This window comes from Mustelus asterias, chromosome 9, assembly GCF_964213995.1.
Source record: "Mustelus asterias chromosome 9, sMusAst1.hap1.1, whole genome shotgun sequence".
NCBI lineage: Eukaryota > Metazoa > Chordata > Chondrichthyes > Carcharhiniformes > Triakidae > Mustelus > Mustelus asterias.
Genome location: NC_135809.1, coordinates 102,677,253 through 102,700,655, shown reverse-complemented (window position 1 = coordinate 102,700,655; position 23,403 = coordinate 102,677,253). Strand labels below are relative to the sequence as shown.

The window sequence follows — 23,403 nt, the reverse complement described above, 5'->3', positions numbered from 1 at the left end:
CATAAAAAGAAAAGTGTAAATTCACCTTCTGAATTTTTCAAACCAACCTGTCACCTCCTCTGGTTTCATTTCAACCTCAAATATGGCAGAAATGATTGATCCCTCATTCGTCATTGCCTTGTGATTCCAATGGTCATGACTTTTCTTGAAGGAGCTGCACTTCACATTTACGAAGTTCAGCTGACAGTTCTTTGTACTAGGAAAACTAGGTTTTGCTGTGTATTGACATAAAGACATGAGAGCTTGATTAGTTAAGAGGAAAGGGTTTTTAGTTTGTTATCTAATCCATATTTCAGCAAGTTGGATTGGTTTGGAGCAAGTGTAAAAGTCCATGATGGAATTTTGCTGTTGGTAGGTATTTAAAAATATTTTTGGGGGTACATAATTAACTCATTAATCGCCACCAATTTTAACATAATTTGCTTTAATCTTGAATAGTGGACAGTAAGTAGTCTCACAACACCAGGTTAAAGTCCAACAGGTTTATTTGGTAGCACGAGCTTTCGGAGCGCTGCTCCTTCATCAGGTGAGTGCATGAAGGAGCCGCGCTCCGAAAGCTCATGCTACCAAATAAACCTGTTGGACTTTAACCTGATGTTGTGAGACGACTTACTGTGCCTACCCCAGTCCAACGCCGGCAACTCCACATCTTGAATAGTGAAACCAGAGAGCTGAAGAAATTGTATACTGAATTTAACTGGGTTATGGATTATAATACAAATACTGTAGATACTGACAGCTGCTAGGTTTGGTTCCCCTTTAGAGTTCCATTCCTTCTCCAGCACATTACAAAGCAGTCTTTATTCAGACATGAGCCCAGACAGTTAGTGTTGACAAGCTACCTGCCCTCAGGGCCAGCAAGCCAAACCTGAGCCTGTACTCAGCTAATGTCTACATACAGAAGAGATCACAAGGTCGGGACTAGGAACAAAAAAAAACATTTTTTCCTTCTCTCCCTAAGTGAGGGAGGCTGAAGTCAATTGCCGCACCCCAATTTACCACAGGTGACATCACAGCACAAACCTTGAAGCTTTTTTCCTGTATGCCTGTTACATATCGCTGACTGAGGCGATCAAGAAACTCCAAGTAAATGTTAATTAACTTCCAGTTCTGCTATTATCTGTGTAATCTGTACAATTAACTAGGTGAAAAATAAACGTCTTTGGTTTCGATTGAAGTGAGTTTTAATTTGATGCACAGTGGTAGCACTGCTGCTTCACAGCACCAGGGACCCAGGTTCAATTCCCGGCTTGAGTCAGTGTCTGTGTGGAGTTTGTATGTTCTCCCCGTGTCTGCGTGGGTTTCCTCCAGATGCTCCGGTTTCCTCCTAAAGACATGCTGGTTAGGTGCAATGGCCATGCTAAATTCTCCCTCAGTGTACCCGAACAGGCGCCGGAGTGTAGCAACTAGGGGATTTTCACAGTAACTTCATTGCAGTGTTAATGTAAGCCTACTTGTGACTAATAAATAAACTTTTAATTAGTGGAGGCAATGATGAAAGACATGACACAGTTAATTTCACTTTGTAAGTAAACAGTTGCACAGAATGATCACAAATGATTCAAGCTTTAATTATTTCCTTGACTCACTTTGTCAAGAAAAACTTATGCCTATTTGGTCTTCGGCTTCTCTGTGCTGAGAAAAGAGCAGAAATTGTGCAGATGGAGCAGTAATACTCTGAGCAATTTTCTTTTAAAATATTTAACAAAAGGCTGAGCTAGCAGCCTAAATAACTCGCAGTACATGGAAATAAAGCTTTTTACCTGAAGAGACCTGCTTTAGGCTGCTTTTAAGCTTCTCTTTGATTCGTTTTAGCTCACATCTTCCTGCGTTGATTTTAAAAGTTGCTGTTGTTTTTACTGTTGGCAGGTTTGTAGCATTCAACCCTGGAAGGAAAGAGGGCAACATTCCTTCAACAGCTATTCAGCTAAGTACTGACAGAAATTTTAGCATCCAACAAACTATAAGAGAAGTTCCAGGTGTGCACTGAATGGTGAATGTGCACCTTCATGCTTGCAGAACTCACTTTATGAAACAAAAGCAAAATACAGCAGATGCTGGAAATCTGAAACAAAACAGAAAATGCTGGAAAAGCTCAGCAAGTCTGGCAGTATCTGTGAAGAGAGAAACACAGTTAATATTTTGAGTCTGGATGGCTCTTCATGCCCAGCTTTAGCCCTCAACGCCTGGGACTTCCAGGCACCTCTGTACCCCGGTGTGGTCATCTTGACTGGTTCACGTTATCGGAAACCAGTGGTGAATCGTGCTGGCATGCGGTAACGCCACCGTGGGAGGAGCATTCCATAGGGCTGGATGCCACGGTATAAAGCCATATAATTATGTTTAAATTCATTTAAATTGATGCAAATTAGGTTCCCACGTAGTCGCCAGCATGCAGCAGGGAAAATTTCAAACCAAGATCTCGCTGGCACAAATCCCGTTACAGCCCTCTCATGAGATTTAGTGGCCATAATGAGATTTGCGCCTGCAGAGAATAGGCCAGCTAAATTTTGCCCACAGTTACTTGCTAGAAGTGGGAATGCTAGACTCCATTATGAGGGATATCGTAATGGGATTACAATATGATTGAGCAAAATCAACATACAATTTACAAATCATGGAAATCATGTTTGAAAAATCTGTTGAAGATTTTTGAGGATGTAACAAGTAAGATTGAGAAAGGGAAACCAGTGGATGTAATATATTTGGATTTTCAAAACATATTCAATAAGGTTCCACACAAGAGTTTATTACACAAAATTTGGACTTCTGTGACTGAAGGTGAAAAATTAGCATGGATTGAGAATTGGTTAATGGACAGAAAGCAGCGAACAAGAATAAACAGGGTATTTTCAGGTTAGCGGGCTGTAACTAGGGGGTACCATAAGGATCAGCACGTGGGTCTCACCTATTTACAGATTATAGTTGTTCACAGACTTAGATGAGGGGATCATGTATAAAGTATTTAATTTCTGAGATAATCCGGGAAGTTGCAGCTGAGGTTGAAGATCAGCCATAATCTTGCTGAATGCCAGAGCAAGATCATTCTAGCTCTTTTATTTTTTATGGTGGTATGTTCGAGACCTGTTCACACAGGCCCCAAATCCCCTCTAGACAGCACTGCCCTGTTTTGGGTTTCTACTCATCACACGTCACTGGACAGGATTCTCCCAAGCCCCGTCCAGCAGGTTTGACGGCGGGTGTTGAGGGAGAATATGGCAGGAGGCTCAGGAATTGGTTTCGCCCCAGCAAGAATTTACAGTGGGATGATCCGCTGGTGCCCGCCATGGCCAGTCAGAAAACCTGCCAGAAGCCGGCATGAACCTCATTTGCATCGTGTTAATTTCTTTCTTTCTCCTGAACTTCCCTTTCTCTCTCTCTTTTCCACTCTTTAAATGCTATCTGTATTATGAGCTTTACCAGCTCGAATTTGTCTAGGGGAGGGGCTTCATGATCGAGCTCTACATCTAACTGCACTATCAGTGAGGTGAGATCTATATGTTCGACCAACAACTGGATCAGTTCACTTCTCTTCATTTTGCTGGGCAATTTTATTGGTACCTCCCTAGCTACAGCATTCAGTTGCTCTGTGCTAAGGGATGCAACTGTGCAAATTTCCTTGCTTGACCCATGTCTGGACATTAAAAGGTGCTGTTTTCTTCATGTAATAAATTGAGGATGACTCGATGTGGCTCCAAGTAACAAAGGGTTTATCACCAAAGATAAAAAATTATTTACAATAACGAGTCAGACAAAATTAACTACATGACTATTCAACACTCCTCCCTGGCTCCAGCTGAGGATCCTCCCCGACCATGGGTTACACAACCTGGAACCCGACTGGCTCAGCTTCCCACCTTGAGATTCGATAGGATCCGCCCCAATCACAGGGGTTATCTCCATCCTTCCGTGTTGGTAGGGTTTAAGCAGCTCTGACTTATCAAATTGCCACCCTTGCATCACCACTTCTTTAACTTTCGATAACACTGGATTTCTTTCTGTCCACGTCTTTATTTGTTTAGCTGAAACTGGCTAAGTCTCTATCAGATGTAGTGCCAGCACCATCTCTTGCAGGACTGGTGGTGATGCATTTCATGAGGGTCGCCGGGCATGAGTCTCGCAAGCGCTTTTTTTAGCGCAATCAACTCCGCATGGGAAATTGGCAAGAGGCAGATTATCATATGGAAGCATCATTGAAATTGACATTTCTGTATGATTTGTGGGCCCAGGACAGTATTCTCCGGGTCCGCTTGCGTCTGCCCCCCACTGGGAGTTGGTTCCCACCAGCGGGGTTTACAACTATTCCCCACTAACAACGAACAGGCGTCCACACCCCGCTGGTGTGGACAAAGGCCATTGAGGCCCCACTGGGAGGTCGGGGGCAAGGAGGGGTGCCCCTTAGGTAGTGTCAGCCTGGCACACTGGCATTGCCCAAGGGGCACGCTGGCACTGCCCAAGGGGCATCTTGGCACTGCCCACCTGGCACCAGGCAGTGCCGGGGAATAGAGCCAGAGGGGGCTTGGCACACTGGGGGGCATGGGGCCTATTGGGGGGAGATCGGTGAAGGGGACTTGTTGCCACTCTGCAAGTGGAATCGGTGGCGGAGGGAGGGTGGACAGTGATCGGGACTGGCCATCAGGGGTGGGGTCGGGAAAGGCAGCAATCAGTGAGGTTCCGAGGAAGGCACGCGATCAGGAGGCCAGCGATGGGGGGTCAGTGCGCATGTGCCGATCTGTCAGTGCCGAGATCAGCACATGCGCAGTGACCCGCTCAGCGCTATGCTGCCGGTCTCTTGGGTGGGATGAGGCCCCGCCCCCTGCTTTTCAGAGATAATCATGCTGAGGCACTCTGCATTGCAAAGAGTGTCAGAGATTCATTCAGGTAAGTACGCCCAAAACCGGGCAGGAAATACTCCCGTTTTCCCACCCATTGGACACTTAATTTTGTTTTGGGAGAATCACATCCTCTGTCTTTTTTCCTTGAGTAAGAAGTTTAACAACACCAGGTTAAAGTCCAACAGGTTTATTTGGTAGCAAAAGCCACACAAGCTTTCGGAGCTGCAAGCCCCTTCTTCAGGTGAGTGGGAATTCTGTTCACAAACAGAGCATATAAAGACACAAACTCAATTTACATGAATAATGGTTGGAATGCGAATACTTACAACTAATCAAGTCTTTAAGAAACAAAACAACTTAAAGACTTGATTAGTTGTAAGTATTCGCATTCCAACCATTATTCATGTAAATTGAGTTTGTGTCTTTATATGCTCTGTTTGTGAACAGAATTCCCACTCACCTGAAGAAGGGGCTTGCAGCTCCGAAAGCTTGTGTGGCTTTTGCTACCAAATAAACCTGTTGGACTTTAACCTGGTGTTGTTAAACTTCTTACTGTGTTTACCCCAGTCCAACGCCGGCATCTCCACATCATTTTTTCCTTGAGTCATGAATTTCTTTCTGGGAGACTTGTCTAGCCTCCAACCTCCCCACCAAATCTGGGCATATCATATCCAAATGTGCCCTTAAGCGATGTCCTATAAGTAGCTCGGCCCCGTTATCGCATTTGGCGTGGTATCGTAAGACAACAAAAAACTGGCCCTATGTAGAGGTAGAGGCCTATTGACTTGTTTCTTCATCTATGATTTGAGCTCATTCTGCTAACCCATTGGAACCTGGGTGCGAAGGTGCTGACCTCATATGGTGAATGCCATTTGATTTGACAATTTTTGAAACCCCACCACTGTGAATGATGTGCCACTGTCTGACACTAAGATCTCCAGAATGCCATGAATGGCAAAACGTTTCCTCAATTTGTCAACGGTGGCAGTGACCATTGTGGATTTCATCAACAAGTCACCCAACCACTTAGAGTGTGCATCTACTATTATAAGAAACATATGACCCAAAAATGATGCTGCAAAGTCGATATATATTCTTGCCCAAGGTCCATCTGGCCATTTCCAAGCATGCACATTCGCCAGCAGTGGCAAGGCCTGGTGGGCTTCACAACTGGAGTGTTGAATGACCCATTCTTTTCATTTCTTTATCAATGCCCATCACCACACATAACGTCTGGCTAGTGTTTTCATCCTGCTTTGTCCCGGATGTGAGTCGTGCAATCCCTGTAATAGAAGTTGTCTCCCTTGGGGTTCAATTATATAACCATGGCCCCCCACAACAACACCCCGTCTTCACAGGTTATCTCCATCCTTCCGTGTTGGTCGGGTTTAAGCAGCTCTGACTTATCAAATTGCCACCTTTGCATCACCACTTCTTTACCTTTCGATAACACTGGATTTCCTTCTGTCCACGTCTTTATTTGTTTAGCTGAGACTGGCAAAGTGTTTATCAGGTGCAGCGCCAGCACTATTTCTTGTAGGACTGATAGTGATGCTACTGTCTGTGGCAAGGGCAACCGGCTGAGTGCGCCTGCATTTGATATTTGTGTCTCTGGGCGATGCTGAAATGTATAACTATTCGCTGCTAACAAGAGAGCCCATCTCTGCCCTCTTCCAGGGGCAATTGGCAGCACTGGCTTATCTTCTTTGAATAAACCTAATAACGGCTTGTGGTCTGAAACTATTGTGAAATGTCATTAATAAATATATTAATGAAACTTTTTGGGCTCATAAACATGTTCATAGCTCCTTGAAAGTGGAGCCACAGGTGAACAGTGTGGTGAAGAAGACATTCAGCATGCTTGGTTTCATCGGTCAGAACATTGAATACAGGAGTTGGGACGTCTTGTTGAAGTTGTACAAGACATTGGTAAGGCCACACTTGGAATACTGTGTGCAGTTCTGGTCACCCTATTATAGAAAGGATATTATTAAACTAGAAAGAGTGCAGAAAAGATTTACTAGGATGCTACCAGGACTTGGTGGATTGAGTTATAAAGAGAGGCTGAATAGACTGGGACTTTTTTCTCTGGAGTGTAGGAGACTGAGGGGTGACCTTATCGAGGTCTATAAAATAATGAGGGGCATAGACAAGGTAGATAGTCAATATATTTTCCCAAAGGTAGGGGAGTCTAAAACTAAAGGGCATAGGTTTAAGGTGAGAGGGGAGAGATACAAAAGTGTCCAGAGGGGCAATTTTTTCTCACAGAGGGTGGTGAGTGTCTGGAACAAGCTGCCAGAGGTAGTGGTAAAGGCGGGTACAATTTTATCTTTTAAAAAGCATATAGATAGTCACATGGGTACGATGGGTATAGAAGGATATGGGCCAAATGCGGGCAATTGGGATTAGCTTAGGGGTTTTTTAAAAAAAAGGGCGGCATGGACAAGTTGGGCCAAAGGGCCTGTTTCCATGCTGTAAACCTCTATGACTCTGTGACTATGACGATGATTCTTTATCTATCTGAGAATACGTTTTTTCTTATACCGTTCTTGATGGAAAGGCAATTGGCTTTTCTACTCCATCAGGCATCCTGTGGGATAAAACTGCTCCCACTCCATACGGCGATGTACCGCAGGTAACTACCAATGGCTTAGTTGGATCATAATGCACCAATAATGCTGACGACTGCAGAGCCTGTTTAATCCTTATTAACGCTTCTTTTTGTTCTTCTCCCCAACACCAATGCTGATGTTTCTTTAACAGCTGGTGAAGTGAGACTAAGATGGTAGACACATTTTGTAGAAATCCACCATAATAATTTACCTTACTGAGAAATTACTTGAACTCTGATACGTTTATTGGCTGTGGAACCTTCTTAATGGCTTTAACTTTATCTTCCAAAGGATATAAATCTTCTGCGTCTACCCTAAAACCCAAATATGTAATTTCATCTGCCTGGAAAGTATATTTCTCCCATTTCAACCTAACATTTGCTTCTTTAAATACTTTCAAAACTTCCTCCAAGTTTGATATGTGTTCTTCAGGTGAGGCTCCTGTGATTAGAACATTGTTGAGATATAGAAATCATAGAAACTCTACAGTACAGAAAGAGGCCATTCGGCCCATCGCGTCTGCACCGACCACAATCCCACCCAGGCCCTACCCCCATATCCCTACACATTTACCCGCTAATCCCTCTAATCTACGCATCCCAGGACACTAAGGGGCAATTTTTAGCATTGCCAATCAACCTAACCTGCACATCTTTGGACTGTACCACTACATCTTTGGACTATACCACTACATCAGGGATGTCTTGTAAAGGACTTTGCATCGTACATTGGACAATGGCCAGGCTGATGAGACTTCACAAGATCAACGTATCTACTGGTATGAACCCTTATGGGTGTTGATAGTAACCAACCTCTGTGAATCTTTATTCAACTCCAACTGCTGGTAGGCATGACTGAGGTCCAGCCTGGTGTATTTTTAATGCCCGGCTAGTTTGGCATAGAGGTCCTCAATTCTAGGAATGGGTTATCTCATTCTTGTCTATTGACTGTTAGTTTATGACCCCCACAAATTCTTACAGTACGATCTGGTTTGAGGATGGGGACTATGGTTGCAGCCCATTTGGAGAACTGTATGGGCTTTATGATACCTAAATCTTCCAGACTTCCAAGCTCAATTTCAACCTTATGATGAAGTACATAGGGCACATGGCAGGCCTGAAAAATTTAGATGTTGCATCAGGATTCAGATAAATTTTGGCTTTAGCTCCCTTTTTATGTCCAAATTCATTTTGGAAGACCTTGGAAATTTTACACAGCAGCTCCTGAAAACCTCCATCTTGCAGATTTAATATGTCTAACCAATTTATTTTAATCTGCTTGAGCCAATCACGCCCCATTAGGCAAGGTCTGTGACCTTCAATTATCAGGACATGTAGCTGCGCTGTTTGGCTCTTCTAGACCGACTGTTGCTGCCCCTAAAGTCTGCAATGTCTCTCTTGTATATGTAGAGAATACGGCTCCTGACTCATTCAATCTCAATGGTTGGAGGCCTTTTTGAAGATAACAAAATGCTTGCTCCCCAATACTATTGCCACAGCCCTTTCAGATCTGCCATTTACCATCAAGGTTATCTCTATAGGGAGCACTTTACTTAGTTGGACCTGCTTTAGGGTAAACGACTCGGGTCCCTTAAGGAGTTAAACTAACTGTTGTGGTTTTTGTTTTTGCACATTCTGTTCCGACTGCTTCATTCTGCATCCTGCTTGTAAATGACCCTTTCTGTTGCACCTAAAACACACATAACTTCTGTATCAGCTAACATCTTGGGAGTGTTCTCCCCTACATCAAAAACATGCTTCTCCCTCATTGTTGTATTCCTTTCTTCGGGCTCTGCTGCGCCCGCACTTGGACTGTTCTTCACAACAACTGTTTCCTGCCACAAATAAATTACCCCGTTTGGCTCGCCTTGCAACTCGCTTACACCCCTGCTCAGCGTATTCAGTCATCTGGGCCAACTCCACAGCTTTTTCTAAAGAGATTTTGGTTTCAGTCAGTCACTACTTCTGTACAATGAAGCTGTTTATACCACAGACCAAATGATCTTTTAACATTTCTCCTCAAGCTGTGCCAAATTTGCAGTGCTCTGCTAACCTTCCCAATCTGATCACGAAGCCTGAGACTGTCTTCCCTGGCTCCTGGATTGCTGAATGAAATTCGTTTCTCAACATAATGATTGAGAGTCAGGTGTTGAAATTATTTTTTTACCAACTCAACTATCTGGTCAAAAGATTTTGTATCTGGAGCATCAGGCAATGTTACACCTTTCACCAAGCTGTAAATCTGTGGGCCATTAGCAGAATAACCTTTTGCTTTTCTTCAGCTTTTTTTTTCACTTGCTACAAAGCACTGCTCCGAAAGCTTATGGTATTTGCTACCAAATAAACCTGTTGGACTTTAACCTGGTGTTGTGAGACTTCTTACTGTGTTCACCCCTGTCCAACGCCGGCATCTCCACATCATGACTACAAAGAAGTAATGCAGCCTTCCAATATATTGTCCCCAATTTTCCACTTCAGGGTCAAATGGTTCAATCTTTCCAATCAAAGGTATTTTAATGTGCATATGTACCTTGCTTCCTCAGATTTTCGATGTTCAAGCCTTCTCCCCCTCTAGCTGCACCTTGCGTTTCCCCAATGACTTTGAAAGTTTTTCCTCGTCACCAATGTATTAAATCGAGGGCAACTCAATGTGGCTCAAAGTAACAAAGGATTTATTGCCAATGGTAATCATCATTTACAATAAAGGGTCAGACAGAATTAACCATGCGACGAAACAGCACTCCTCCCTCGATCCAATTGAGGATCCTCCCCGACCCAGGATACATGTCCTGGCACCTGATTGGCTCAGCTTCCCTCTTTGACACTCCATAGGGTCCACCCAATCACGTTGCCCTCAAGGAACGCCCCCTTAAAGGGCGACAATACCACATAGGGGAAAAGGAATTTGCTGTGACAAGTTACTTTAACATTTGTTCCAGCCACTGAGGTTTCCTCTTAGCTTCCCAAAGACTCTTTGATATCAGATTTGGCTCTTCTCCCAACTTAAATTCTGGTCAAATTCAAATGGCTGACCCCAGATTTGAGCCCCCAATTTCTAATATGAACAGGAGGGGAGTTAATTTGAACAGCATTAATTTCTTCTCTCACCACCTGTCTAAACAGAAAGGTTTATTGATTTGCCCTTTTTAAGAGGTAGTATATTTCCCAACTCTTCAGTTATGCTGCGATCCAAATTTCTATTAATAACCCCACAGCAAACTCGCGATAGTATGAAATCAAAGGATTAGTTTATTTGCGCACACGGAGGGAGCAGGGTCGTAACCTTGCCTCCTTTGCATCCGTAAAAGAGGAAAAGAGAAAAGAAGTATTTATAGTCTGGAGACCACAGAGAAAAGAAAAATGGTTTCACGTGGGTTCCAGAGTCCCGGATCAAAGTCTAATGAGGTATTAGAATCCATAGAATCCCTACAGTGCAGAAAGGTGGCTATTCGGCCCATAAGGTCTCTGAAGGAGCATCTTATCCAGGGATCCATGTCTGTGAGGCTGCTAGTTAGATGGTAAAAGGGCAGACTGACTTTGCAGTACAGCAAAACAATTTTACTGATTCTACAAACCAGAGGTCTATGTCACATGATTCCCACCTCTCCACTCATCTCGTTTCCCATGATTGTTAAATGTCTCAATGATTAGGAACTGAAAGGAAAAGTGAGGGGCGCTTTGTCTTGGCAAACCAGTATATTCCAGTTGGTCACCCTGGGTTACGAGATGCAGATGGCTGTTGAATAGCTCTCTTTGAATTTGGTCTGTACAGCCCACTGCGGGGTCACGTGTGTCTCTTTGGGGATAATGAGGTGCAAGTTTGTACGATACTGCCAGGTAGCTTCTTTTGTTTGAGGGTCACAGACAAACATAGATTCAGTTTTTGAGATAGCGATGAGCATTTCTCGATATATATTTTATAAAAATATACAGGGCAAGGTCTTAGTCCCCTAACAATTACTGATGGGTCAACACCCTGAAACCCCTTGTGGGTACGATCTTATTACCTTATAATAGGCAATGTAAAATAGGCCTTCAAAGCAACAAACGATAGCCACACATAAATCTTCCTTTTACTCACCTGTACAATGTGTAATATCTTTTATGTTCTGCCCAAAGTGCTGACATTGAGAAGACACACCACATCTAATTGTGTAAGAATCTTCAGATTCTGTCAAATACAGCACATTAAAGAAAATTACTTCAATTGATAAGACTCTCAAGCAAGAATAGCAATTTCATAACTTAAGACCTATAGGAGATCCTTGGCATTCATATTCATACATATTTAAAATACTTAACTTTCAGAACATATTAACTTAGAAAACCTGGCTTTAATAATGGAGAATTATCCATTCAATGGCAGTGTAAAAATCCCAAATTGAAAGGAAGTACAGATAAAATGAAGAAACATGGGCCTGATTATCATATATCAGATGGATCTTACCACCTGCCTGACATCACCAGCAAGAGTTCCAAACCATTCTGATGGTGTGGTCCTATTTCCATGCTGTTGGTGCCGTGCAAATGCATGCCAGTTTGGTGTTTCGAAGGCAGGGGGTGGGGAGGAGAATTCAGCAGGTCATCCACAGATCACAGGCTTGTAGCAAGGGATAAAGTAGAACCCAAAACAGTGGATGGAAGCAATGATACAGGGCATTATTGAAGGGAAGGAATGGGCTGTAAAATGCAGATAGAGCAATTCTATTTATCCTCCAGCCCAAAAAAGATGCAAATAAATTATTTTTAATGTTCCAGAGCTACTTGCGGTGATTCTTTTTAGCGACGTTGGTTTGGGCCATTTCCTACTCCATGAAATAGATGGTTCCACCATTAGCTGTCACACTTAATTGCCTGATAGTGGCCGCGGAGTCCTAACATCAGCATTGAGTTTGATTTGCTTTGAATAATAAAGCTTGTGCCTCTTTCCAATAGGGGCACTGGCCAAATAAATCAAATCCCTTTAAAAACTGCAGGTGACTGAAAAGTCAGTGGTCTCAGTCTTACCACATCCATGCTGAGAAATGGGATGACAGAGACACCAAGTGTGAGGTCTTATTTTGAGTCTCTCAACAAAATTGCATTAGCAAATTGAGAAAGTGAAGACATTTTTACAAAATGGATTTTGTGAATTCTCTCTCAAGTCTGTACCAGATTAGATATTTGATTGCACAGTGCTGGGGCTAGTAATGCAAAATATTTATATTGACATCAGTGGAATGCAATAATCAGTATAAAGGTACGTACAGATTCATAATCTCAAGATATTCCTTCCTACCTAGACTTTTCTGAGTCAATGTGGCACTGGTGGATGTTTGTAAAGTTATAAGTATTCTGGGGTGACCAAATGAAATAGATGTGCAGATGCAGGAGATATGATGTTATAACTATCATATAAGTGTTATTATATCATACTATTTGATGTCTTGACATGTCGCTCATAAATAAAAATTCTAAATAAAATTTATTTCTCTCTTAATATGACTATGCCTTAGTTGCTTGGTAATACAGAACTTGAGTATTGCCGAGTAAAGAAACATGCTGTTGAAGCTTTCCGTCTTGCACTCCTCAGGACAGAATTGCAAGAATACCAAATATAAAGGGAACAACAATTTATACTGCATGTAAAGAGGGTGCTGATTGGTTGGCAAGAGAACTCTAACTGGTAGAGGCATTATCATGGAGAATGCACCAGGGAACAGTTAACTGCCAAACCATTGTTTAAATCAGTCCCCTTGTGAATCTGTCCTGATGAGTGCAAGATGAAAAACTTTGACAGCATGTCTCTTTTTTCAGCATTAACTGTCTCTATTCTTTCCTCCTCTTCTCCATTTTCCGCTCTTTTTTCATCACCCTCTCATTATATTCTTGCTGAAAACTAGATGTTTAGTAAACAGCGTACTTTTTTAATAACCTACTGCTCACTAAGCTGCATGAGAACTGCATTACCCAACTATTATGGGTCTGAAATTGGTAGGTGACACTTCTACCCAAAACAGGCAATAATCTTATTAAGATGCATAAGTGTTGGCCCTACTGAATGTACACCACGCACACTCCTCCTATTGTTACTGAACATAGCACAGCCAAACCAGCAGTCCTTAAGCTGTAGGCCACTCCAGAAGTTCTGAACAAAAGCCTATAACAATGATAAATGCTCTACCTGATACAGGGAGCTGTGACTCATTCAGTTAATTTGAATCAGCTGTTTGACAGCATGGCGATGCTTGAGCAGAAAGGTAGAAGGTATAGATTAATAAGTTAATAAAGTCACACAGTTTCGGAAGCATTTGTATTGGAACAGAGGGATGTTCGCTAATGATTGCACGATGTTCAGCAAGAGCTGGACAATGTCCCCGTTACCAATTTTGCTGCTCCACTCCCTCCCTGAGGTTTTACCTCTTTTTCTGAATCATATAGGCTCCTCTCTGCAGAGTAGCCACAGATTTCCTGTTCCTTCCTGGATTGGTGAGCTATCTGTCAGCACTTGTTGAACATTGCCAACTCATCAATAGCATGCAGACGAGGAATACCAATGAAAATGATACCAACTTCCCACTGGTGCTATCAGACATATATTATGCATGCCTCCCTCCCCCCCGGCGCATTGTTGCACAGTTATCAACACATTTTCAATTTAATTCTGACATCTCTCTTATACATTCCCTTCTTGTTTCCATTTAGTAAAAGCAGCTCGTCCTGGTATTCTTATATCCCAGTTTTTACTGATGCTCCATTTTAAACTATACAAGACTGGTTGGGACCGGTATTCTTATTTCCCCATTTTTACTGTTTTTTCCCTTCTGTGTTGTCTCCAACTCTTTTTGTCTTTTGCCACTTACCTATTTCTCTCTTTGTATAAACTGCTCTGTTTTTTAAAAATTCATTCTTGGAATGCAGGGGTCACTGGCTAGGCCAGCGTTTATTGCCCATTCCTAATTGCCCTCGAGGTGTTGGTGAGCTGCCTTCGTGAACAACTGCAGTCTATTGCTGTTAGGGAGGGAGCTCCAGCCAGGACTTTGACATTGCAACAAACAATTGTAGGTGGTTGTATTGCCCTTGTCCTTCTGGATGGCAAATGTCTTGAGTTTGGTGCGATCTAAGTAACCTTGGTGAGTTCCTGGAGTGCATCTTGTAGATGGTAGACACAGCTGCCTTTGCGCATTGGCGGTGGAGGCAGTCAATGTTTGTGGATGGGGCGCAAACAAGCAGGCTGCTTTGTTCTGGATGGTGTCAATCCTCTTGAGTGTTGTTGGAGCTGTACTCCAAGCTGCACTTGGTGCGTATTCCATCACATTTCTGACTTGTCCTAGATGGTGGACAGGGTTCAAGATTCAGGAGGTGAATTACCTGCTGAGGATTCTGAGCCTCCGACCTGCTCTTATAGCCACAGTGTTTAAATGGCCAGTCCAATTCTATTCCTGATCAGTGGTAAACCCAGGATGTTGCTCAAGGGGGAATTCAGTGATGGTAATGCCATTGAATGGCAAGAGGCGATGGTTAGATACTTTTTTGTTGGAGATGGTTATTGCTTGACAGTTGTGTGGCACAAATGTTACTTGCCACTTGTCAGCCCAAGCCTGGACATTGTCCAGCTCTTGCTGAACATCGTGCAATCATTAGCGAACATCCCTCTGTTCCTATACAAATGCTTCCGAAACTGTGTGCCTTTATTAACTTATTAATCTATACCTTCTACCTTTCTGCTCAAGCATCGCCATGCTGTCAAACAGCTGATTCAAATTAACTGAATGAGTCACAGCTCCCTGGAAAGAGGGGGTCAAAATGTGCAGAGGTAATCATTCAGGTCCATGTAGGAGAGTACTGCAGGCTATGAATGATGTTTAAGTATCAGTTTTTAATCTTTCACACTCAGACACCATGTCCGTCACTATCTTAGCATGTAAGTGATAAAAAAAGCTTTCATTTGGTTGTGTCAAAATGCTTAGAATCTGAACTGACCACATCATATTTTCCATAGCACACATGCTTGGAAAAACTGAGTAGGAATAATCAGAGTTGTATGACTAGGGTTTCATACTTGCTGGTTACACTGGCAACTGAATCTTTTGATGTGGAGTGTTTTCATTTTAGGCATAATTGGGAAACTATACCAATATGTGCCTGGTATTGTCCTGGTTTTGGTTACGGTTCAAGTTTCCAATAAAAATGTATTTGCACAATCACAGATGTAAGGGAGCAGATTTTCCAGGCATTTTGGACATCACACAGTCAGAAATTGGAAACAAATGGCCTCTGAGTGACAAAGGTAAATGTTCTGCCTCCATTTCCACCTCTAGCAATTGTTTACAGAGTGGGGAAGGGGCACTTTGAGAACCCCACACGTTACTATAGAGAAGTTGCCAACATCATTGTGGAAGTGGGCATTTAAGAACTTCTACAATTTTCAGTAAGAAAGCCATGTTATAGAAGCCCTCCTAAATCACAACTGCAGAGTGGAGAGGTGAACCATGGATTAGAGGTGGGAAGAGTATAAAAGGTGGGTAAATTTGTGATGCCTCCTCTACAGATCTCTCTGAAATGTTGTAGTCTATGTTATATCTGTGTTTAATAAAGAGAGTAACAACAGTGCTGTGACTGGAAAAGTGACCATTAAATAATGTGGTTGCCAGATTGTCATTTCTGACAACTGGCAATTGGTCAAGTGAAAGAGCAGCAATGTAAAAGTGGAAAGGTCTTCAGATGCATTTGAATAGATCATTCAACTGGTTAAAATGTTATTCTGCACGGCGCAATATTGAAAGGCTAGCCCAGTGTGAGATCCTGGGCAAATTATTAAAACCATGCACAGTGCTTCCATTCATTTTTGGAGAAGAACCCAGCCATCTGTTTGGAAGTTTAAAAGCTTTCATCAATATATGATCACTTGGCTGCCTTTGAAGGCACTGACGGATTCTGCACTGCAGAGTTTGTTTTGGCAACTGTCTTAGGGAATGAGTTTGATAGCTTGGCTCTCTTCCAAAGCACTAATGCATCCTGTACTGAAGAGTTTGTTTACACAGCTCTCCTGAGGAACGTGAGGTTAATGGCTTGGTTGCCTTCCAAAACACTCATTGATTCTGTACTGTAGAGTTTGTTTATGCAGTTGGGTAGTAGAATCCAGGTTTGAAGGCTTTGACAGTGTTATAATGGTTTTTCCAATGTTTACTCAAGTGACATTTGTTTATTGCAACAGATCTGAGTTTTTGAATTATTTTCAGTTAGTGGGATTAAGTGGATGGGGTGAGGGGGGCTTTACAATGATCTGAAGAAGTAAAACAAAGATTCTGTGAACGGTGGCAAGCTTTTTAACCTGGTCACCTCAGCACTGCCCTGCCTTCAACTTCAAGCCATCCCGCCCTCCAGGCACTGCTAGGTAAGAGGTGGGATTGCAATGTTGGGAAAATTCCCAACTCTCGATTCCTGTCTCCATGACAAAAATCCAGCCCACGACCTTCAATGAGCCAGCACAATCGGGCAATGTAATCAAACACAATAGTTTCCTTTCATTAAAAAGTATCTACTGATGTATTTAAGAGTGGTAACCAGGTGCATTTTTTATTAAAACAGCTGAAAATGAGTTTAATCACCAAAAAAAAGTATTTTAATATGAATGTCTAGTCCTCCACTTCTGAGTAATCTGATTTGAATCAATGAAAATGACTAAAAAGTTATATGGAACCAATTAATAGTTTCTTTATTGTAAATACATTTTTCAATGAAAAATCTTTTAAAACATATAGCAGCAGCTTAGAAAATGAATGCAAATTGAGGAACCTTTCCTAACCAATGCAACTGGCATAATCTTAAAATGCTCAGGTCAAAGAAGCAAGGGTGGGGTCTAATCTGGGTATTGTGAATTTTAAACTATCGGAACGGACTGTGGAAAACACAAATGCAAGTTGAGCATCACTCATTTATGCTGAAAATTCCCTACTCTGTGCACTGTTTTAGCCAGTTTTTTCCTGGATTTTGTCAATATAATTGGTGATACTGACAGAAATTCTATTGCTCGTCTTTAACTCTAGTTACTGTCTTACAATTTCTTATTACATGACTGTGATTCTAGAAATGTGAAATTTTAGAAACTGCTTTCTATATTACAATGTGACACTCGGTAACCACTGCCCTCTGTCATCAGTGGACTATACAAATGAAAAACCTTTCTAAAAATTGAAATATTTTGTACTAAAGCTCTATGGAATAATAATGAAAAACTTTGTAACATTGGACTAATTAACTCACCAGCGGCAAAGTACACATTTGATTGGCAGCTCAAAGAGCACATAACAGCTCCACCTCTTTTACTGCAGTTAAGCAGGGCTTTGGCTGACACTTTAGTTGGTAGGAGCTTCTCTGCTTCTAAAGAGGATAAAAATACAACACACTCATGGAAAAAAATTAATTGCACGGTTACCGCAATTAGCTTTCAAGATAAATTTTACTCTGCGTCCAAATTACACGAAAGGCAGTATGGTGGCAAAGTTCACCTTACGTCAACCATCTTCTGCTGCCCAGTAAAGGAAAGTCAACAAAAGGTAAAGGTAAACTGTACAGATTATAGAAGTCTGATAAACATAAACAATCCAACACATATTTCAGAGGGAAAATACCAATGCTAAAGAGAGAAAGAGACAGACAGAAATCACTTAAGATAATCTCTGAGAAATGAAAAACCACAAAGAAAAGTATCTCCTGTTCTTCTCTTGCTACAAACACTAAATGAGTGATAAAAGCTACATTAAAAATAAACACGTTCACAAAAGTAAAACAGAGAATCCACGAGCTGGAAGAACAGGTCTTACTGTTTACCCAGGTCTGACCCATCAGTGGCTTCCAAATTTAAAAGTTTGGCAAACGAAAGGACACAGCAATAATTAGCTCCATATAGTTTCTTACCAACACAGTCTTTCTTGTTCCAATGTAGTTTGTAGCCGGGGTGACAATGGCACTCGTAACTTCCAACTGAGTTTACACATCTATGTTCACAGCCTCCGTTGTTGATGCTACACTCGTCGATGTCTAAAAACCAAGGACAACTATTTCAAACAAAAGGGGAAAACTATAGCTCCACAATTACAAAATGTAGTTTTATTACTGGTTCTCTTGGTGGCTCAGGGTGACAGTCACCACAGTGTTATGGTGAGGCATACAGGCAAATATTAATCTCAGCTGGAGTGGTGATGATGTAATTGGTCTGAGTATTCTGGGGATAGGGAGGGAGTAATGGTCCATGGCCCAGTAATTGATTGTTATTCAAAATCTTTTTTGCTACAAGGTACTCAGGTATGAACATAAGATGATTACAGAATGAAATTTAGTCATGCTGTTGAAATGTCCCCTATCATTGCATAGCCAGCCATAGATGTCCAATAGGCTGATACATGAACTGTCTGCCTGAGGGACTGCCTGAGCCCATGGCTGAGAATGAGTTGCTGAAAGCAGGAGTGGAGAAGGTAAACTAGGAAGGAAAAAGAACTGTGACTCATATTAAGATTAAATGACACAGAAAGTCAATGATCTAATAATATACAGTGCCATGGAGTAATATGCCATCAGTTCATACCTGCAATTCACCACACAAAGAATAACTGATCTCAGGTGAGTCATCAGGAGGAAACTGGAAAGAGATGAGTGCTTCCCAAGCATGAACAGAAAACAGGAGTCATGATTACTCCTACTAACTCCTGTGCACTATCATCAAGTTACAAAGCAGCATTGGTGCAGCAACTTTATAGCTCATTCTCAGCCAGAGAAAATGCACAGCAGAGTAGTTTTCAGAGGTGTAAAAGAGGCAAGCTAGCAACTTTAATAAACATAAACAGTACATCTCAAACCATGCCTTTTCTCTGTTTTTTTCCTCATGTGTGCTTTAATTGTTAACAGTGTAAAATATTGAAATAAAAATAAGTACTCTGAAGAATATCCTATGAAATACTCATCTTGACTTGCCTCCACAGTGAATCAATCCATACAGAGTATATCCCTTTTTACAAACACATTCAAAATATCCTGGGTAGTTGATACATATGTGATCACATGCTCTTTCGAAGAAGCATTCATCAATATCTACAATTAAAAAGATACATACTGCGATGACAAAGAAGCAATCGATTACAATTTAAACACAAAACATAATGAAGAATAGAGGAGAAATTCAAGCTCTCCGGTCAGCTTAATCAGTAAATGCATCAGATGACCTGATGCTAGGAAATACTAACCAAGGATGCGGCACGGTGGCACAGTGGTAGCGCTGCTGCCTCACAGCACCAGGGACCCGGGTTCGATTCCCGGCTTGGGTCACTGCATGTGTGGAGTTTGCACGTTCTCCCCGTGTCTGTGTGGGTTTCCTCCAGGTGCTCCGGTTTCCCCCCACAATCTGAAAGACGTGCTGGTTAGATGCATTGACCCAACAGGCGCCGGAGTGTGGCGACTCGGGGAATTTCATAGTAACTTCATTGCAGTGTTAATGTAAGCCTCACTTGTGACTAATAAGTCAACTTTCACTTTCTGTTCTGATTCCCAATGTGTGCTGATCACAATTTAAGGTGGCAAGAAATAGTTTAGCGCCTCTGGGCTAGGGAAAGGGTTTTAAAAAATGAACCTTTAGATTGCTATCTAGTGACTCTTGCTGCAATGTGACTGTATTTGGACAAGAGGCTTTAACACGTTCTGTTTGCAAAGGGTTTTTAACCTTTGTTAAAGGAAGTTAACACTTGTGTTGGGGTCCATCAGGAATTTGTGCAAATACATTAACATTCAAACTCAGAGGAAATGAAGCCCAAGGATGAGGACTTATTTAGCTTGACTATGAAACACTACATGGATAAAAGAAAGTATCAGATATTAGAGGAAATTACAAAGATAAAGGTATCAACAAATATGTTAAAGTCAGCCTGATCAATAGCTTTAGTATGATAAATATGAAAATACTATCCCAATCTTTCTACCCAATTATTTTGTTACCTGAAACCTAACTACATACAGTGAATAATTGAGGATTATCTTCAAAGAAATGGCATAATCATCTTGTCAAACAACATCTTGGGTCTCTCACAATTCCACATCATAAATAGGAATATGATGAAATATTACCAGGTCACATAGGTTTCCAACAAAGTCTGAAAAACCCGGCACTGATTCTGTCAGGCTCATTTCTCCCTTTTCTCCTGAATGCGACCGCCCATGGTAGGGTATAGGTCGGAGTGTATTCATGAATGGGCCTAGGCATGTTCAAACGGGGATCTTACTGTGCTGCGCAGCTCAGGAATCCACCAAAGGGATGAAACGCATCTTGTGTAGTAACACACAAGGGTTGATGGGGAACTGGCTGTCCATTTCACAGTCTAATTTTTTTAAATCAATGATTTGATTTTACACATCGTGTAAAACAAGTTGTCAACATGCTTTCATTCATTTGCACAAATACCCAAGATCAATTAAAATTTCACTTGGCGTGTTAGCAGTTAATATTTGTTGTCATTATTTATAGTTTCACAGAATGAGAAGTTATTTAACTGACTTTATGTAGCTTTGATTTTTATTTGTAGACAATCCCTTTGCTTGTTGGTGAGAAGTGCCCCTTAATTCTATTTCAAGACAGAAAAGTGTAGCATAACCTAACAAATAGAGATAAAGGGGTGGGATTCACTGGCCCTATTGGGAATCCCAATGGCCCGTTTAATAGGGTGTTGGGGCTAAAATGGGAGTGCCGCCAGGTGTCAAAGCATTTCTGATTCACCTGGCCCACAGCCCTGATCAGGTTCCCAACCAGAGCGGGTGGGAACCTGATGATTATGCAAAAGTGTTAATTTAAATGTCATTAGCAGGCTTGAAGCCCAAATCAATGCCCTCCTGCCATTCACCCGCCTCTCCAGAGGCAACTGCACCAGGCAGTCTTTGGTGCTGGTCACAATCTGCGTGGTTCTGGTTCACAGCTGCAGGCAACTTCAAAAATTGCTAAGTGCTCTCAGTTCCTCTTTGGTGTAAAAATTGAGGTTAGGAACAATGGGGTTCATTCAGATGCATTCAACCATGAAGGGAAAGATAAACACTTCATGCTGTGCAAAAATCATTAAGCTGTCAATCAATGTCTTGTTAGTCTGCACTATGAAATTGAATGAAAGCAACATTTTTTTCAAAGGAAAAAACTTCAAAATCTTTCCAAGCATTTGTGCCCTCTTGGAAGGCTCTGAGACTAGGAATAGATGCAGTGTTGAAAAATTGGGGCTGAATGGGGAGCTGTGAAGAAGGGAACACCCCCCTCCCCCCCCCCACCCCGCTCCCGTCCACCACCAGTGAAAGTGACTTCTGTCAGAGGACTTGAAAGGGGTCTTCCTACACCTGCAGTTTCTGACAGAGGAATTCCTTCTGCAGAATGGAGTGCTGCTGTGATTTGGAAGCCTGCCAGGTGTCCAGGGGCATGGAGAATAAAGTGACCAGATCCACAACCAGAATGAACACTTTGATTACAGAGATGCCTGAGACCACCAAGAGTGATGTTCAGGTTTCCCAGGGCTAGCAGGGGCAGTCTAGCCACCAGACTACCATCCCAGGGGAGAGTTCTGAGGTCCATCTTTTGCCCCCAGCCGGGCCACCCGATCCCCAGGACCCTTGGAGGACCCTCCCTTTGCAGCCTTGCAGTGGCGGAGTGGCACATGGGCACTGCGCTTACCTCATTGACACCGTTCGGAGTACAAGGTGCTGGGTCAGGCCAGGGTGCTAGTGGCCATTCCAAGGTTGGCACTGGGTTCCAGAGGGGGGTCATGAGGGGGATCCATCTGGGAGTGTCTCTCTTGTGGGGCAGCTGTTGAGGCCTCTGGCTGGTGGAGGGAGGGAGTCGGGTAGGGGTGGCAGGGAGGGTTGGGTCACCCTCATGTCTGTGCGTTATTTGGGGGGGAATGACCCATTCTTTACATGGTGGGAGGAGGATGCCCCTCTGTAATGAAGGGTTGGTGCTGTTCCGCTGGTCAACAGAGGGTTAACCATTTCCATTTTGGGTTGGGGGTGGTGGGGGGGGGGGGGGGGGGGGCGGGTGGCGGTGGTGGTGAAGGAAGGTCTGACTGTCCGCACGCTGATCTTTTGTTTCACACTCTGCATAAATTGGAATGGTTAAGATGGTTGAATCCCACCTCACAGTCGCTGCTAATGCCAGCGGGAAGCACTCTAGTTTTCCTGCTGGCATGGGCACTTGGAACCGATTCGAGTGAATCACGGCCAAAAGCTTTTATAAAAGTTTTAGAACCCATGATTGGCTTTTATAAACCAGTTCTTAAAGACTTATGATAATTTGCACAGAAACTGTAACATAAAGACCTTGGGCTAAAAATTCATTTTCACAATGCATTACTTTAAAGCAGTGTTAATTAGACTAGTCATAGATATTGGGGATGGACAGGACCGCAGGCTACCTGTGGCGCCCCTCATTGAGATTAATGGAAAATCCTATGCAGGTAGCACCTGCTATGCAATCTTCCCCTGGGGAAATCAATGTCATCCCAATTAGCAATCCCTAGAAGCAGCAATAAACAAACAATTTTTGACCTGTTAATCTTTGATTGGTTTTCCATGACACATATCCTTGATCTGTAAAAAGCTCACAGACAGATCATTTGAACAATCCTAAACATTTTTAAACCAACCTTGGCAGGTTCTTTCATCTGTTAAGAGTTTGTATCCTTTCTTGCAGCTGCAGTCAAAACTACCAATAGTATTTTTACAGAAATGATCACAATCACCATTATTGATTAGGCATTCATCAATGTCTGCAAGATAATTAAAGACCATTAATACTTTTACATTTAACATCTTTTTTAAGCTATCTGAGAAAAGTCATTGAAAGGTAAACCAGTGAGCTGATAACTAGAAAGCATCAATAATTTATCAAAAGTAGGTAAGAACATAGGGAACTCAAGAAGGTCAAAGTGGATAACCTCAGACTTCTTACAATGAACTCTA

The 23,403-nt window shown here is 42.3% G+C and overlaps 1 protein-coding gene across 1 annotated transcript in view; it reads right to left on the bottom strand.

Annotated features, from left to right (window-relative positions):
- The window catches only part of scube2 (signal peptide, CUB domain, EGF-like 2), a 135,379-nt gene that overhangs the window by 50,125 nt on the left and 61,851 nt on the right, over positions 1 to 23,403 (bottom strand). Inside the window, exons 9-11 of the mRNA XM_078221269.1 lie at positions 23,088 to 23,210; positions 19,399 to 19,515; positions 18,346 to 18,468 (exon numbers count right to left, since the gene is read on the bottom strand). Of these exons, the coding sequence (XP_078077395.1) occupies positions 18,346 to 18,468; positions 19,399 to 19,515; positions 23,088 to 23,210 (363 nt within the window). The remainder of the gene's footprint in view (positions 1 to 18,345; positions 18,469 to 19,398; positions 19,516 to 23,087; positions 23,211 to 23,403) is intronic.